Source organism: Lygodium microphyllum, chromosome 8 (assembly GCF_053477565.2).
Source record: "Lygodium microphyllum isolate KBCC chromosome 8, Lygodium_microphyllum_v1.1.10, whole genome shotgun sequence".
Lineage (NCBI taxonomy): Eukaryota > Viridiplantae > Streptophyta > Polypodiopsida > Schizaeales > Lygodiaceae > Lygodium > Lygodium microphyllum.
The window spans coordinates 129,075,804-129,095,391 of NC_141142.1; the positions used below are offsets into that span (position 1 = coordinate 129,075,804).

The window sequence follows — 19,588 nt, forward strand, 5'->3', positions numbered from 1 at the left end:
ATGAAGCATCGAATATGCATTATGGGATTTACTATTTGCTATCCAAACTAGAATAGTTGGGTTTTGTATGAAATAGAGAACAAAAAACTACACATAATCAACTCTGTGAGTGCTCAAATTTGTAGCTTTCATCGCACTCTTCATTTGTAGCTATAGAATGCATAAATCTAATGCCATATGCAAAAGTTATGGCCAAAATACAATAGTAATGTCAAGTTGCCATAGCTCTCCATGACTTCTGTGTAGAATGCTTTGTATCCACTCAAAATGGATAAAGTGGTGGTTGCTCAGCTCAATAAGCACTCAACAAGGCTAAGCTAAGCCTTGGGAAGCTCCTCAACAAGCATGAAGCAAGCTGGAACAAGCCGGAAGAAGGAAATACTCAATGCATACCTTAAGAGAAAGAAACAATGGCTACCATGAAACCTCGAGTTGAAGCTTTAAATCTAAGCTGAAGCAAAGGATAAAGAGGCTCCTCAAATGTTTGACTCTTATACTAGTTGAAGGGAGTGAGCTTGGAATGGAAGCATGCGAGTGGAAGTAAGAGCTATGGTGGAGAGAGAGAGAGAGAGAGAGAGAGAGAGAGAGAGAGAGAGAGAGAGAGAGAGAGAGAAGATGTGGGAACTCCATCAATCACAATGTGATTGGCCTTCCCTTTATTTACCACTAAAAGAATAAAGAATGAAGTGATAGTGATAAACGCCCCCCCTATATTGTACAAATATGCGGGTACTGTTAGTGTAGTAATACATGGGTGGCTAGGCATAGGTGCCTTTACCCCTAACATTACTAATTCAAAATGGGAGGCATCATCATCCATAAGAACCACAATCACATATTGGAGTAACAATGGCTTTCAAAAGGAAAGGACATGGAGACCAATTATATCCTTTCCAAGCAAAAACGGAGCTAGCGATTCCCTGTTGATTGTAACTCTTGCTAAGGCATTGCCAAAAAGTATTGATACAAACTTGATGAGTCTCCTTTCTAAACCCATGCAAGGAGGGATTACAAGATTAAATTCTATTTGAGCCTATCATAAGCTTTATCAAAGTTTATTTTTAGAAACTCATAGTCATGATTGGCTTTTGCACATAGTCTAGCCCTTCCCTCAAGTTTATGATTGTGTCTAAGATCTTTTGTCCTTTTCGAATCCATGCATCTACATGTATAATAAGCTTGCATGATAGAGATTTCGAGAAGATTCATAAGTTGACATTAAGCATGTAATCACTCTCTAATTTGTTGAGAGGTATTTGTTGTCTTTTCTGTCAACGAGTTTGACAAGCCTCTCATTGATTAGAGATAGCATAGTTACATAGAGGATTGCTTCTTTCCATACAAGAGGGAATAATGATTTCTTCATACATTTGGTAAATTTTGTTAGCTTACAAGATTTGGATTTGGCTAAGGAGTTTATGGTATTAGCCAATTCTACTCTTGATAGCAGCAAGTCTTATATTATTGGCTATGTCTAGTGCAACCACTACATCTAGAAAATCTAGTGTCCAAGGAATCAAACGTGTTGCTGGAGGCATGAAGTAGTAGTCATGGGTTGTTGCTAGGTTGTCCCCATGATTTAGCACAAATGATCCATCATTTTTTCTTATCATGGGAATTTGAAGGAATTGGGAGTTCTCTTTAGTGTGGGATGGTCCGTCTTTCCTACCCACCATTTCCTAAAATAGATTTGTAAGATTTCTACTTCAATTGCCAATCTAGCCTTCCAAGCTATAGAGCACATTGTGATTCATAGTCAAAGGTGGATGTTTTGTAAAGCATCCACCTCTATTGAGCCTAACAAGAAATCTAGGCCCATCATGGGTTATCCTAAGCACCCAACTTGAGCCTCTCAATTCCTCATGAGGTGTCAATCCCCTAAGAATCTTTGTGCCTAGATGACCACCCAATGCTTTAAGAGAACCCTCATGCTACACCTTTGATCTCAATTGATTTACCTAATGAGCAAGATCTTGTTGTGTCGTGCTTCAGGATTAGCAACCACAAGCCAAAATGACCGATGTTGCTACTCAATCTACGAAATGATTCTAGTCATAGTTTGTTTAATGGAGTTGAAAATTTGTTAGGACTCTCTAATTGCCACATGCCATGCCTTGGTAGGGTTTCCACAGGGTAAAGGTACTAATACTATGGCACCTAGCTTTGCCATCTCTAATCTCCAAAAGACACTAGTGATTGTGTGGCATCTTACACTAGATCTCGTTGCTTCTTCATCTTGTGTTTGCAAAAGAAAGGGTCAATTTGATGCTCTTTCACCACACAATGGATATTGATCTCATGCTGAATGAGTATTCGATGTTAAAAAAAGGGCATGTTGAAATGATATGCCTAGGAGCCTTTGAAAAATGTCATGTAGTGGCCAACAGATGAGAGAGAGGATCAAGCTCCCATCAAGCAATCAAAAGGTCTATTTGCTTTGCTACGCACCATTACAACAATTGCAAGTGTCATGTTATTGCCCCTACTTATAATAACAAAAATCACTATTACTAGGGGCCACTTTGGACATGGTTGAGTTGAAATAGGATCAAGTCCACATGGAACCATACTACTTTTAGGTGAATAGGAGGACAAACAAGTGGACATTTGTGATACCATTCTCATCATTATTCGTATCAATGGTAATATTAGAAATTTTAATATTATAATTATTTTAAACTTTTAATTAATAATATATTATTAATTACTATTCTATTATGAATTAATGATATTAAATAATATTTAATATTAATATTATGCTAATATTACAATACTAATATTACAACATTTAGTTAAAAATATAAATATTAAAAGTTCAAAATTTTAGTATTAAGACATGTTAATAATTTAAATATTAAAAACATTAAATATTTGGTGTAGGGTCTTGCATGTAACATACCTGCTCCTCGCAAATTCACGGCCCTTTGTTTCTCTTTCACGGCAATAATCATGTTTTACAAGTTATGATATAGTATTTGCAGCTTAAAACATGTGTTAGGGGCCACTATACACATTTACTCATGTGTGTGCACGCGTGCACACACACACACACACACACACACACACACACACACACACACACACACACACACACACACACACACACACACACACACATAGAGGAGGAAGGGAGGGATTGCTAGTGATTATACCAAAGGATGCACTACTGGTGGTCTAATCACATGAGTATATATATGGTTGTATTGGTAATTACATACCATAAATATCCAATTCTATTGAAGGTTTTTGTACTGCCTTTCAAGGATTCTAGAGAGTTACATGTTTCTTCAAAAAAGGTCTCATATGTATTACCATACACATATGCCTAACTAAAGCACATTATTGGTTACTTATGCTCATTGATAATTTTGAAGTTTGAATAATAAATTAGTTGTTTGCATTTTTTGTTTGTGTTGGTGTAGTGTGAAGCTCTTTGAGCTCTTACTCAAGACATAAAAAAAGCTTTTGAAATTTCTTTTTGGCAACCTTATGAGAGTCTATGAGCTTTGGTTCGATAGTATTTAGATCTCTTGTTTTTCGTTGGCTTTATGTGTTTATAGAGTCTAAAAGGAAATTTCAATGTTCTCTCGCAAACATGCATTATGCTTGCATATAGAGTCTAAAAGGAAATTTCAATGTTCTCTCGCAAACATGCATTATGTTGTTGTGGGAAATAATATGAGAGGGTGGTATATTGTTTGCATATTGCAAGAAGTAAGTTTAGGGTTTGGGGTATACTTAATGGGAAAGGCGTTTAGAAGGAGAAGGGAAGACAAACGCACGCGCGCGCACACACACGCGCACACACACACACACAGAGGAAAGAGGGGAATTTAAACACCATTACTTTATAGGTGCCCTAATGACTCGTGGTTCTGCAAGTCCTAGCATGAAGTGCTACTAACTAGTTATATTGAGAGAAAGATAGTATATACTAGCCTTCTATATGAGATTATTTGTCATAGCACAAATATTTACAAAGGGCCTTTTGGGCAACTAAGCACACTCGAAAGATGGGTAGATAACAACACATGGCCCAAGAAGCTACACACTTCTATCTTTTTCTTTCAATACACATTTTGTGTATGGATAAAGTAGTAAATTGAATTGAATGAGAGAAAGTTAGTGCATACTAGCTTGTAACAATAGCCTTCTTATCTATATCTATATTACTATATTATTTTTTGGTTGTACGTTTGGGAAACCTCAACCTCCAGAGGGTTTATTGAACCTACCCCCTTCCCAAACCTCCCTTTTAAAATTAAAACCTTCCCCCCTCTCTCTTTCCCCTTCCCTTTTTAACTAAACCCCCCTCTCTCACATGTGTAGGCTCTCTCTCTCTTTTAATTAAATCAAACTTTTTTTAACTAAAAAACTTCTCTCTCTCTCTCTCTCTCTCAGTTAGATTAAACCTTTTAATTTGAACTTCCATCTCTTTTTTTTTCTTTTTCCTTCTCTTTTAGTTAAATTCTAGAGTTTCGCAGAAAACACTAGGCCACTTCATAGGCGGCAACTTCGAAGCAACAAAGCAAAGTTGCTGTGCAGGGGAGAGAGAGAGAGAGAGAGGAAAATAGAGGTGAGAAAGAAAGAAGGAAAAGAGAGGAGAGAGGGGGGAGAAGAAAAGGGGGAAGAGAGAGAAAATAAAAGGAGAGAGATAGGAGAATAAAAAATTTAAAGAGAGAATGAAAATAGAGAAAGAGAAGAAAAAAGGAAAACGTAGGAGAGAGAAAGAGAAGAAAAGTGGGGAGAGAAGAAAAGGAGAGGAAGAGAGAGAAAGAATAAGAAAAAGAAGAAAAAAGAGGAAAAGAGGGGAAAAAAGAGGAAAGGAAAAAATATTTTTTAAATAAATATATTTTGATAAATTTTGGCGAGAGAGAAAGAGAGAGAAAATAAACTAAAATAAAAGGCATAAAGAGAAAGAGAAAGAGAAAAAACTTCACACATAGGGAAATGCGATGAGAGAGAGAAAGAGAAAGAGGGAAAAAAAACAAAAAAAATAAAAAAGGAGAAAAAAAAAAGGAGAAATGGATTGTTAAAGGAAGTTGCTCACTTCACTTGCCGTGCCAGAATGAGATTACTCGTCACAGCACAAATGTCTTTTTTGGGTCTATGAAACGGGCCGAGTCCCATCGGGGTACATCATATTCCTCTGACTTCGTAACATCCGTGCCTTTGCTTTCACACCAAATAGTTTAACCAAAAATCCTCGTACATTCGACGAATGGAATTCATCATGTTTCCTGTGGACTTTCATGCCGACTGTTAAGCGTAAATTGCAGGGGGGTTAGATGGACGAAGGTGTGCAGAAGTTAAAGGAGGATCTTGCGCAAGTTGAATATGAAGCAGAGCGTCTGCTGCTTGCACGCCAAGAGGTAGAGCCGACTCTTATCCGTTTTAGGAGTGCAAGAAGGAGGTACTTTAGCTGCCTGATTCGTTGCCCTATCTATCTGCTAAACCAAGGGGCAGGTCAATCGTGGCACATTGATGTTTTAGGAGCCCATCTAAATTAGTTTAATTTGCATATCCTTGTGTCATTTATCACCGCCAACATATGCGGAGGCTTACTTATGAACTGACCTACCTGTGTAGGTAACATGGATCTCTTCTGAGTTATATGAAGTCTCCACAATGTAGGTTAACATGGCCACTTGACTAAGCCGAAGCATGGTCTAGCCCTGACTGGTGAAGTGCTCATCTAGATGATGAAACTTGGATAAATGGCACACCATTGCATGCTCATGTTTTGTCATCATTTGCCACCAACTGAATACTCAAAATGCCCATCTCAAGGCTCACTACCGTAAATATTGTACTTGATGGGGGCCTAACTTTTGTACTCTTGAGATGTGTATGGCTTCCATACACATCTCAAGAATACAGAAAGCAGACAGAACACATAATATGACATCTGTGAGCTTGCTTTAGAGTAAAAATTGGCTTCATAGGCTTTATGCAGAAGGTGCTAGCACATCCCTGGGCAGCAAGCTAGTTGATCTAGCTCATGCGTTTTAAGGAGAAAATGGGTATAAACGGTTAGCAGGCATGCATGTCTTGTATGGTCAGCTTTTGAGCCTTAGTCTGAGACTTGAGTCAGTCAAGGACATTAAGAACTTTGACAGTGTATTTGTAGGTCAGTTCATTTGTCCTAGACACTTAAGAAGTTAGGGTGGAGATCTTTCCTTGCATTTGTCATGTGGCAGCCTGTTTTCCTCATTTCTGTGCAGGCATGTATTGCCATGGGCAGAATGGACATTATTGGCAAGGTAGGTAGCATTTAGTGCATTGCATTTGGCATTAATGACATTGTATGCAAGTCTGACTTGCATTAAATGCACTACGAGCAATTTCAGCATTTTGTCCTGTTTATAGCTCCCCTCCCGCTCCACTGTCTGTCACTCTCAGTTCTTGTGCCAGCCCTCCTCATTATCATCTTCATCTGCTGTCTCTATCTGGTGCGCTCATTGACGCAGCATGCTCCGTGGTGTGTGCAGGGGCTGACCAAGACCAGCCTTGTATTATCTAGATTTCTGTCAGTTTTGTTCCTTTGTGGTGTGTGCAGGGGCTGACCAAGACCAGCCTTGTATTATTTAGATTTCTGTCAGTTTTGTTCCTTCGTTTCACTGTGTTCCTCTGATTCACTTCTTCTCTATTCACTCCATGTTTATGGTTCCACAGTCTCACATGGTATTATTCACCTTGGTGGGAGCCAGAGTTGATTGAAGAGGAGCATTGTTTGCTGCTGTCTACTGCTGGTTGACATCATTGGGATTTTGATCAGTTGTGTTTCAAGCAGGGTGGCTCTTTTCTTTGCTGTGCTGATCAGAAACAGCCTTAAACGGGCTGTGTTTTCTGTCTCCTACTGACATGCGTTTTGCAGCAAGACACTCCCAACCTCTGCATTTACTCAATCGAACCCTCCCCAGCCTGCACAGCAGGCAAGAGGGACTCTTGCAGGTTGACATATCTTTTTCAGGTCCTTTTTATCATCAGCAGCATCATTTCTTTGTTTTTGCAGGTATTTTTGAAGGACTTAGATGGCATACGAGTACAATTGGTAGGATCAAGCGGATCAAGACCGCAAAGTCTGCCATAGTGATGACCAAGTCCTAGAAGACTAGTGTTCCGACTATTTTGGTTGTGAGGATCGTTGCGTAAAGTGTGCCAAGATCGAGACAGAGATCATGATGCAGATTGACTAGGCAAATTGTGATTAGGTTCCCTCCCGACCATCTTCATACCATGCATGCATTTGATTAATTCATCCACAACATCACCTTTGAGAGCCAGACAAAGAGGTATAGCCGGTTGTTCTGCCATAGCCACAAGCACCTTGGCTGCAACTTCAGCCCCCTTATGAGCACTGGCAGGTGTGGTTCTTGTACCCCATCTTAATTTCATCCACTCTCTCTTTAGAAATATACGTATTGCCTCAGTTATATTAACCCAATTTGATTTTAGCCCCATCTCAAAAGAGGCAGCTTCTAAATGATCAGTCAGCTTCTCCTACAAGACAAGATTTGTAGCCTTCAGAATCAAATCAATTTTCTGACTCTCCAACGATTGCTGATCATGGCACCATTTGTTCAGGTGCCCATCCTACCCTCTTTCCTTGCTTCTAAAAAGCTCAATGGGATGAATTATTGTCTTTGGTTGTGCAAGGTCGAATGCACCCTTGATACTTTTGACCCATGGGAGTTCGTTGTCCCTCATTATTGATGTTTGTGGATCCCCTATTTGGAGTGACCTAGGACTTCACAAAGTTATGGGCTCAGCTCAATGCTAGCCGCTTATTTCTCTTTTTGAGTTGTATAGATCTTGTGCTTATGCATGTAAGATGTATCCACATTGTTGCAGGGATTTGGACCCAATTGGTATCCTTATATCAAGTTTGGACTTTTAGGTATTAGATTACCATCGAGTTGAAGCTACAGCATCTCTTTATCATAGATTCCCCAATGATGAAAGACCAAATTAACAAGATGGAGAAAATTTAGGATGAGCTAGCATCCTTGGGAAAGATTGTGAGTTTGAAGGACCTTGTTGTGATGTTGTCACATCTCTTGTAACCAAAGTAGGATGTCTCTTATACAAGTCTTCTCACCTCTTGTACATGGGGCACTATCATTTGGGAGGAGCTCGTCCCTAACTAGAGCAAGATGTGCCTCACATGAAGACGGATTCTTGCGGAGGTAGTGCGTGCAAAGCTGTGCATTTGTGACACCATTATTGGGTAAAAGGACAATCCAAGCAGAATGGAAGGAAAAGTTCCAAGGAATTGGAGTCATCTTTTGACTTTGATATTGACATAGAGGTAAAACACAAAGGATATTCCAAGTGTCCAAACAATGGGAAGATCTTGCATCTCGAGGAGAAGTGCTAGAAGAAGTATCCTCACCTTTGTGCAAGAGTAAAGAAAGGAGTGATGACAAAGTACCTATCTATATGCACCATTATGATAGTGTCAGTTTTCCTTTACTTCCATCAGTTGGAGTTGCCTTCTTTGGCTATCATGTCTTTAGAGAGGCCTTGGCTGATCGACAACAATGCTTTGAGTCAAAATGACACCTTGAGGAGATTGGCTTGAGGATCTTTGTTCTCAAGAGGCTACACTCATTGTTGTTGATATTGTTAGCCTACCTTATTTTGTCCGTTTGTCATCTTCTAGTTGTGAACCGAGTTAGAGTCTAATAGGGACATTTGGAGCCCTGGTTGTGTCTTTCTTCTTAGTTTTGGTGTGTTTGTTAGTTGCGCTGCCCTCCTAGGGTGATAGTGATTTTTTCTTGCTACCTGAGTGCCATGTCAACATTTTCGTGACTTGCATTTAATGTAGTTAGCCGGCATTAGTTAGCGAGTTTTTGAGTTTTTTTGCTATATATAGTAGACGCAGTCAGTGTGTGTAGATCGTGTCTTTCAGGTTCTTCGTCATCGTCACCATCTCCATGACCTTCAAAGGTGTTATAATCATTATTCGGTCTAGTCCGGCGCCCTCATTGATGCCTTGGGCTGCATGTAGGAATCAATCCTTATTGTATTCAGTCTTCCTCTTTGTTCAATATAGATCATTCTTCTCTTTCTGCTTTCTCTTCTTCTCTTCTTTTATCTCCGTGTTTGTGATTCTCTTCTGTTGCGCACTCTCACATGGTATTATTGCCTACATGAGGACACAGTCTCTCAAGCCAATGAGGAGACCATACTGTTGCTAAAAACTCAAATTGCAGCCTGCTGTTCGCTACTGTAAACACAATTTTTTTGTGTTTGAGAGGTGACATCCAACCAAGCCGGGACATCCATAACTCTCTTCTTGCAGGTGTTGCTGATTTTCTCTTTGGTAGGGCTCTCCTACAACAAAATACAGCAGCCTTTGTGTATTTGGTGTGCGCAAAGAGCACTGTCTATTCTGCAGATAAGCCCTTTAGGGATTGTCCGCTGCTATTTTGGCCATCCGAGGTCATTTTAGGCCCCGTTTTAGACTCATAAGGTTGCGGATAGTAGTTTGAGGTATCCTGTAATTTCAGCGGTATACAGGTGCACAGGTTACAGATTTCAGATCTGTAAGTTCAAAGGTGTTTATCAACAAATAAACACAAGGTTTATCTGCAAACTGGTTGCAGATTGCATGTATTGTTGTGAAAAAGGCTGTCTGGTGTATTGTTGTGCACTGCAGGTCGAGGGTTGTAGAAGATTTGCTTGCTGTTTGGTATTAGTTTTGTGATAATGGCAGAGAACAGTGGAAATCCCATCATTGAGAAGCTCGACAAGAACAACTACCCTTCATAAAATTACCTAAGATGGCGTTTGAGGTGCTTGTTCTTTCTTCTTTATCCAAAAAGGACCTACTGGATGATTCTAACTATTCGCTTTGGTTTTGTAAGATGGAATGTGCATACTTGACACCTTCGATCTTTGGAAGATTGTTACCCTACCTATACCCTGTCCTATGGAGGATCCTTGTGAATAACAATGATGGATCGTGTAGGCCTACAGAATTGGCTCTACCAAGGGAGCCCAAGTGATTACCCCAAAGAGGACCAGGGTGCTTGTCGGTTGCCCAAGGGCCGCGACCAAGTCCTGCAAAGATGCACGGAGTCAACAATGGTTTTTGTTGAAAAAAAAAAAGATTTTAAAGGGCTTTGTGTTAAGTGGTTCACAAGATTTATCATTAAGTGAGGGTTTCAAATTAGTGTTCTTCCTATTGTGTCACTGTCACGAGGACGTGAAAATTTGATGCTTTGCTTATATTTAATTGACATTTGATTAAAGGTTTAATCAAATGTGCAATTAAAAGATGCACATATGTTGCACTTGTGAGGTGTAAGCTACTTTTTTACAGTTGAAGGCCCAAGGACCCTGTGAAAAAGATGGGTGTCAAAGGCAAAAATTGTAACAAGTTACACTTATTAGATTCTAGGTGAATTTTGGTGTCAGTTTGCCCCTAAGGCCATTAATTGGCCATTAAGTGTCAGTGGTGACACTAGGGACTAGGCATTAATTAATGGATTAATGCTTGTCCAAGGATCAATTAATGCATGGGACCACTTTGGTTGCAAAAGGCCTAGCCAATTAATTTTTGTATGGGCAAGGTCAATTTTCTAGGCATGGATTAAGGGCTGAATTAATTTTCAGAATTAATTAATTTTGAAAATTAATTAAATGATTGGAAATTGCTGAAAATGGATTAAGAAAGTTGCCACTTTGCAAACCTTTCCCATGCAAGTGGAGGAAAGGCTAAATAGGGCTGAAGGGAGAGGAAAATCTCGTTTTTTCATTTTGGAGCTGTTGGAAAGAGGTGTTGGACTGTTGCTGCCAGCTTTTGGGGCCATTTCCCAGTCATTGGAGACCATTTTGGTGATGGAGATTGCATATTCTTGACCTTGGGAAGCTGGCAATTGCTGCTGATGCACTTTCTCTTGAAGATCACAGTCTCTGATGCTCCTATTGTTGTTGGTGCATTTGTTTGGGGTTGGTACAGCAGGGCAGCAGCTGATTTTGATAAGTTCTTCGCGACAAATCTCAAAATTTTCTCTCTCTACAGCATTCTCTCATCTCAAAATTTGTTTGGGCTAGCCAAGGGTCAAATTGGAGAAGAAGTCCTGGGTGAATCAAGGGACAAATGACCCAAAAGGCTTGCTGGTCATTTATGACAGCAAGAGCAATTGGTTAGCAGGAGGAGATTGAAGAATCTCAAGTTGTACTCCTTCCAATTGAATGAAAGCTAAAGAAATACCGCAAGGGGCGCCAATTTTGGGGCCCACAGGGTGTCTACTATCCAAGAATGTTATGGTAAAGTGTGTAATTCATTTTAAGTGCATTTATTTATTGCTGTAATTAATTTTTAAATCAGGTTATCACCACCCATTCCAAGAAGGAAGGTTGGTTTCAAGGTTCCATTGCCGGGGTACATCAAATCTCTTGATTTGGTGGGCCCGAGGCACCTGATTGCAAGCCAAAGCTTTGTGCTAGTGTTGATCTTTGTGCTCAGCTAAGAAATTATAGCAAGATGTCTTCATACAGTGGGATGCAATCAAGCAGTAATGATGCCTCTCATGATGCACATTCACATGGGGAAGAAGGAAATGCAATGCGTGATCTTGGACAAGGCACGAATCATGGACAACATGCTGAAAATGTGGCTGAAGGCCAAGATGTTGGACCCTCAATGCAGAAAGAGGATGATGATCAACAAGGGGAAATGGAATTCGATGATGCATTCAAGAATTGAATGAGGGCAGCAGCCAATATCTTTGCTGAATTGGTAAAAGATCCTCGGTTTACTCTTTTTTTGAACACTCCTACGAATGACAACAAGGGCAAGACGAGAAAATCCTCTTCTAGAACTTCGGGATAGCAAGATGCACCGAAGAACAAGCCAAAGCCTTCTCAAGATGCTCATGGTGAAAAGCAGTTGGTGCCAATTGGGCAAGAAATGCAAATGCAAGTTCATGATGTAAATGCTAATCCTATGGTTTTTGGACAGCAAGGTTTGCATGAGAATTTGGGGCAGCCAGCTTACTTTGGTGGTAGCATAATTTTTCATGCTATGGTGGGTGAGGGTGAGCAATCGAATTTGGGAATGTATGGCACATCTCCCCATAACTTTCAGCAACCAATGCATGGCTTGCATAACCCAATGTATTCGGGTATGGCTCATGGAATGCATAATCCAATGTATGGCGGGATCGGTATGATACCTGGTGTGCAAAATCACGCATATGGGCAAGCATCGGTACCTTGTCGTGCTTTTGGGGCTCAAGGAAAAAGTGCTGGTTATGCAAATGCTTCGTTTAATGCTGGCTATCATGGAAATACAACAAATACACCCTTTTTGCAGCAGCTCGTATATGACAATTTGACCCCCATAGGTCCAGCAATGGACTATGATGAGGGAGGTAAAAGTATGAAATTTGAACCGTTTAGTGGTGCACAAGATAGGCTGAAAGCTTTGATTTTCATTCAACAGTTTGATGCAGCCTATTCCGGGGGAAACTTCACCGAATCCTCTAAGATTCGAAAGGCAACCACTTTCTTGAAGGGAAATGCATTGCAGTGGTGGTCCATGCTCTTGATGCAAGGTAGAGCACCATCAACATGGGTACAATTCAAGCAAATGTTTTCATCGAATTGGTTGACTAGTACCTTTGAGGTGGACATCATGACAGCTTGGAACAAGCTTGATGCAAAGGAATGCAAGAATTTAGAGCAATACAATAAGAAGTTTTGGGATGCATTGCTGCTCGTCACTTCTTATCGGTCAGTTCCCCTTCATGGGCAGGTGGAGAAGTATGTATGTGGTTTGCCTAAAGGAATCAGGGATTTTTCCATTAATCTGCTGTTTCAAGCATGTCTCAGCTTATAGAAACTGCTACTACAGCTGATACATTGCTGTGTGGAAAAGATGCCGGCTTTCAAGACCATGATGAGCCAAATGTCAAGGAAATGAAGGCTGAGAAAAATGGCAGATCTGAAAATCAGGCTGAAAAGAGGCAAAAACAGCAGCAAAGACCTTCAAAAAGTGTGGCAGAGCATAGAGAATAGAGGGCTGCTAATAAATGTTACATATGTGAACAGGAGGGACACATTGCTAGGAACTGTTCTAATCAACAAGCTGATAATGATAATAGCACACGAGAGAATCAGTGATGTATGGAATATCACACTGGGTTGCATGTGATGAAAGATCGGACATGCATTGTATGTTAGCAAGTGAAGCATGGTAGGCAAAAGATGCCGCAGTTTATTACAGCTTATGTAAAGGATAAAGTATGCGTTTCAGAGAACTTAAGGAACGTAAAAGGGAGTAGTTGATCACCATGGATGTGTTTTGTATTTTCCAAAGGGTGATTATATATTGCTGCGTTTTGAAAAGGCAAGGCTGACAAGATGAAAGGGCAAAAGCAAATGTATCCGAAGTTCAGAATGAAGAACAATGGACCTTTCTAGGTGTTAGAGAGGATCAGCGATGCGGTATATCGGCTGACATTGCCTCTACACTAGCGGATACACTATGCCTTTCATGTGAGCTTGTTGAGGCCTTTTTATGGTGATGTGCCTAAGGATGTATTTGCTGAAATTCAGTCCAATGTAGAGGAGCTGAATAAGATATTGGTATCTGAGCAGATTTTGGCACATAAAGAGAAAAGGTCAAAGGTGAAGCTTCCATAAGCTATTGGGTGAAGTTTCACAATTGTTCACCAGGTGAAGTTTCACAATTGTTCACCAATGGATGCTAAATGGATGGAAGAGGATGACTTGGCAGACCATCCTCAGTTGTTGCAGCTTTACCTTGATGCCTTTTAGTTAGAGCCGACTTTGGATCATGCTCTTTCAGGTCAGCAGGGCAAGGGTCTAGAGTACCACTTGATATTCAAGGGGGAGGTAGCACTTCCACTCCTCCAGGAATGGACTGCTCTCGTGTACAGTGGATCTCGGATGTATTCAGCATGCATCCAAGGTACTGTGTTGAAAGTATGTTTGCCATGAGGTCACTATTTAGTATATAGTCACTGTGGTATGTATGGAGATGGGTATGGTTTTCACTGCAACTCTGAAACTGTACATTTGCATTAAGTTATGATCATGAGAGATTGATTACCGAGTGCTAGTTTTCAATATATGATCATTAGTTTCAGTAGTATTTAGTTGGTTCTATGGACAACAGCATGTGTACTGAATGCCATTGACAATTCGGCCATGGTTTTGGCTCGCTTTATGCTTTACTATGGTTGTGTACATTGTAGTCAGCATTGTTGAGAAACAAAAGTTTGGGATGCATCCGATGAGTTTTTACAACAGTTTTGGACTATTGTTGAGCTTTATGCTATGTTTATGAGGCCGGAAATTTTCAGCAAATGGTGGGCATATGAGATAGTTAGCTAGTAGTGGCCAGTGTTGTGTTGACTATGATGCCTTGTGAAAATTCCAGTGCAGTATTGTTTACTTTAACACATTACAGTGCAATCGAGGACGATTGCAAGGATTTCAAGGGGGTGGTCTGTCACGAGGACATGAAAATTTGATGCTTTGCTTATATTTAATTGACATTTGATTAAAGGATTAATCAAATGTGCAATTAAAAGATACACATGTGTTGCACTTGTGAGGTGCAAGCTACTTTTTTACAATTGAAGGTCCAAGGACCCTGTGAAAAAGATGGGTGTCAAAGGCAAAAGTTGTAACAAGTTACACTTATTAGATTCTAGGTGAATTTTGGTGTTAGTTTGCCCCTAGGACCATTAATTGGCCATAAGTGTCAGTGGTGACACTAGGGACTAGGCATTAATTAATGGATTAATGCTTGTCCAAGGGTCAATTAATGCATGGGACCACTTTAGGTTGCAAAAGGCCTAGCCAATTAATTTTTGGATGGGCAAGGTCAATTTTTTGGGCATGGATTAAGGGCTGAATTAAATTTCAGTTAATTAAATGGCTAGAAATTGTTGAAAATGGATTAAGAAAGTTGCCACTTGGCAAAACTTTCCCATGCAAGTGGGGGAGGCTAAATAGGGCTAAAGGGAGAGGAAAATCTCGTTTTTTCATTTTGGAGCTGTTGGAAAGAGGTGTTGGACTGTTGCTGCCAGCTTTTGGGGCCATTTCCCAGCCATTGGAGACCATTTTGGTGATGGAGATTGCATATTCTTGACCTTGGGAAGCTGGCAATTGCTGCTGATGCACTTTCTCTTGAAGATCACAGTCTCTGATGCTCCTATTGTTATTGGTGCATTTGTTTGGGGTTGGTACAGCAGGGCAGCAGCTGATTTTGATCAGTTCTTCGTGACAAATCTCAACATTTTCTCTCTCTACAGCATTCTCTCATCTCCTTCAGTCTATGCTTAGCCATTCTCAGCCATTCGGAGGAGATCTTAGCCATTTTTGGTGGCCTGATCTGTAATTTCTGCAGTAAACCCTAATTTACAGTAGAAATTAGGGTTTAGCAGCCACCTTGGGATCCGTGCCAGAGATTGAAGGCTCAAGGGACTGAAATCAGCAGCTGATAACTGAAGATTGTTAAGGGATTTCAAGAGCGAGCCCATTCCAAATTGATTTGGGACAGCATTTGGCTAGCCAAGGGTCAAATTGGAGAAGAAGTCTTGGGTGAATCAAGGGGCAAATGACCCTAAAGGCTTGTTGGTCATTTATGATAGCAAGAGCAATTGGTTAGCAGGAGGAGATTGAAGAATCTCAAGTTATACTCCTTCCAATTGAATGAAAGCTAAAGAAATACCGCAAGGGGCGCCAATTTTGGGGCCAACAGGGTGTCTATTGTCCAAGAATGTTATGGTAAAGTGTGTAATTTATTTCAAGTGCATTTATTTATTGCTGTAATTAACTCTTAAATCAAGTTTTCACCACCCATTCCAAGAAGGAAGGCTGGTTTCAGTCACTGTGCCCTGAAGTACGAGAAATAAGTATAAAGAGCCCCATAACCTTCACAAAACAAGTAAAACAATCCCATACACTATTAGGGAAAGTACTTAGGATTCATAAGTATTGTATGTGTGTGAATCATACGAATAATAGAGGGAGAGATAGGCAATACGACGTGGGAGCAAGCAAGACAAGCAAAGCCAGCATGCAAATATAGGGATTTGCTTGTGGAGACTGCAATGTGCAATGGCATGAGTATGGTGGATCCGGAGTTGACCACTCCAAGGGTGACCGAAAAGGGATAGGGATAGATGTGTACAGATGCATGTTTATATGAACAGAATGTTGATGCATGGGGGAATACAAAGGGAGGTGTAAGGTTTTATGCTCGTGCAAAATGTGATGCAATGGTGCCACTTGGACAATGTCCTTACAGGGGAATCGTTCACTTGTCCAAGAGCCCTTTTATAATCATGCCATCTTGGCAGTGTGGGTAAAGTTACAAATGCCCATAATATACAATACAAAGTAAATAAATATCAAAGAGTGAAAAACTGTATGCATTATCATTGTCACTATCAAGAGAAGAAAACTACCCCCTCTCAAATTGGAAGGAGAAGTAAAAGGGAAGCACCCTTTGTTGAGAAACCCTTCACCCTTCACCCGCAGTTTGCGTTTTTGCGTTTTGCGTCTAGGGTTTGCAGCCCCAAAAAGGGGTGCCATCCTAGAGTGACTGTGCCTATTTATGGGCCACTCTCTCATTCATTCCTCACGGCTGATTCATTCAGTTCGTCACCTCTTTTCTCCAGCCTCTCCACTACCCTCACACCCCTTCAGGAGGACATTGCGGTTCGTGGTTCGTGGAAACCCTTTACCCTTCACCCGCAATTTGCGTTTTTGCGTTTTGCGTTTAGGGTTTGCAGCCCCAAAAAGGGGTGCCATCCTAGACTGACTGTGCTTATATACGGGCCACTCTCTCATTCATTCCTCATGGCTGATTCATTCAGTTTCGTCACCTCTTCTCTCCAGCCTCTCCACTACTCTCACACCCCTTCAGGAGGACATTGCGGTTCGTGGCTATCTTCATGATCTTCCTTGTGCTACGACACCCTTGTTCCCTTGTATGACATTCACTCCATGATTTAGATCTTCATCGTTCCATTCATCAGAGTTTCTTCTCTCTTCTCTTCTGTTCTCCATGTTTGCTGAGTTCACTCCGTGTTCCTCCTCACAAACCCTACTGTCTCGCTGGTATGTCATCTTTTGACACCCTCTTCTTGTTAATTAGAAGAAGTAGAGGAGGGTGTATCTAAGCCGATCCGTGGTAGAAGGTATTGTAGAATTGATCCATTGATCTCCTTAGCTAAAATATCTTCAAAATTGTCATTGGATGGCACAAACTCTAGGTGAATAGTGCCTAGCTCAACTTGGTCTCTGGTGAAATGGAAATGAACTGCTACATGTTGTGTTCGAGGGATAATGATAGGATTTCCCTTAAGGGCAATGACACTCTAGTTGTCGTAGTAGACAACTGTAGGCAACTCATAAGGAAATCGAAGTGTGACCAATAAGTTCTTTAGATAGATGGCCTTCGTAGTACCATCCCGAAGAGAGTTCGATTCTCTGCCTTGGCCATGGAAGCCACCACTACGGTCTTCTGCTTATGGCTAGCCCAAGAGATGGGTGCCGTGCCCAAGGTGGTATGGTAGCTTCCATGGGAACGCCGGATGTCAGGATCTCCCGCCCGATCAAAATTAGTGTATCCTTGCAAGCATAAACCATGGTTATATATTAGTCTATAATTATAGGTACACCTTAAATATATTGACATACGAAGACAAGCAATCCAATGAGACATTCTAGGTGCATTAAAATATTGACTAAGTAGACAAATTGAGTATGCAAGATCTGGCCTAGTATGAATCAACCAAAGTAATTTTCTTGCAATAGAATAACATGTGTGAGTATCAAAAGGTGTCAACCCAAGGTATCCTTGTGTAGATGGATAGTGGGATCAAGAGGCGTGGCCATTGGTTGTATTTGATACTATGCTTTGGGTAACTAGCCACTTATGATTTGTCAACTATGCAATACTGTTCCACCAGCTAAAGGGCATACTTTTTGTCACAACTCTATAGAAACAGAATTTGTATCCTTTTTCATTAATTTGTCTATATAATGATTTATTAAATTTGTTTCCTTTGTACTAATTAGATATAAAGAAAAGTGCATTGGAGCTAGCCATTGATGAGTGGTCACAGGTTATGGTGGACCCACGCGGTGGGTTAGAGAAAAGATAGTTCACACTTCCACCGATATGGCCCGATTGGGCACCTGTGACCAGAACTCACGCATATTAGGGGTAGACTTGCACACAGAAAGGGTTGATGCCTTGAAGTGTGGGCTAGATCCCCCAGAACAGACAGTTACAATCAACAAGATGGCATGATCATGAAATGCTTGTACAATGTGCATGTGTGGACTGAAAGCTTGAAATGCACATTTCTTTGCATAGGAAAGTCACATGAAGATTCTGATACCGTTTTTGCGATGTACACAGAAAAAGCTTTCATATGACACCCATATTGGGAGGGTCCCTAAATTTTAGGAGGTCCCTAAATTTTAGGAGCCTCGAATTAGCCAAAAAATGCTAGTCCTAAAAAATAGGGATGTCATTCTAAAAATAGTAATTTTTGTACTCTGACTGTGCTTACTAAATTTGGTTGTTCTATTCTTGACAGTATTTAGCCCAAAAAGGAAGGCCATAGAGAAGAGACAAGTGTCAAGACACTTGTCACACAAGTTTCCAAGTGTCTTACCACTTGTCACATCTCATGACATGTGGCTGGACACTTGTCTTGTGCTACTTCACTTTCCCCTTTTGTACTAGCTCTTCCCTCTCCTATAAATAAGAGCTCGTTTTTCTTCATTCAGTATCATTTTTCTTTGCTGTAAACTCATGTACAGCACCCACAGATAGCCAGAAATTGGCCCCATCCATCCCCATCATCATTCCTCACTTCTCCATTATCAAATTCCTCCATATTCCCTCTTCTATCACTGCTGTTTTACAGGACAGCAAGCCTGTAAATTCATTACAGCACCTCCTTCTCGAGCTCTTTCTTCCATTTTAGTAACAAGAAGCAAGCCCTATCCATGTACTGCTGATCAACAATGGAGAAAGGCTGATTTCCCCTCTTTCTTCTCTCATACTATAAAGAAATCAGTTCTTATCATTGCATAATAGATAATGCATGTGTGTTTGTACATCTTTGCATGATCTTGTGAGAGTGAGAATTACTTCTCCTCACTCTCAGGTTGATTGTAACTGAGCTCTTTCCTAAGGGACTTGGGTTGAGCAGAAATACTTTTTTTCGGGGGGGGGGGAGGGGTTTGCCCATCTTCAACCCTCAATCTTGTCTCTATTACTTTTACATTTTCATGGCTGTAATTTTGTGAGTAATTTTCATTTTCAGCTTTAAGTGTTCATTCTCTTTTATATTAAATCTCGAAAACAAGCGAATATCATAATTGTTAAGCATACTACGTTGTTCGGGGCGTTTACACTTTTGCTGTGATAGAAAGACACCTCTCTTGAATCTAATAATTTCCATCCCTAAGAAATAAGACAATAAACCTAAGTTTGTCATCTTGAATGTAGAGCAAAGGTTTGTATTAATATTTGCTATAGCCATAGAATTTGAGCCAATGGGTAATATCTCAAACA

At 40.5% G+C, this 19,588-nt stretch overlaps 1 protein-coding gene across 2 annotated transcripts in view; it reads left to right on the plus strand.

Annotated features, from left to right (window-relative positions):
• The first annotated feature begins 5,090 nt into the window (after positions 1-5,090).
• Positions 5,091-19,588, plus strand: part of LOC148032850 (P53/DNA damage-regulated protein) — a 90,638-nt gene continuing 76,140 nt past the window's right edge. Inside the window, exons 1-2 of one of the 2 annotated variants that reach the window (XM_087683518.1) lie at positions 5,091-5,134; positions 5,280-5,372. In XM_087683518.1, the coding sequence (XP_087539644.1) occupies positions 5,289-5,372 (84 nt within the window). In that variant the 5' untranslated portion in view covers positions 5,091-5,134; positions 5,280-5,288. The other variant, XM_087683519.1, reaches the window with a different exon arrangement.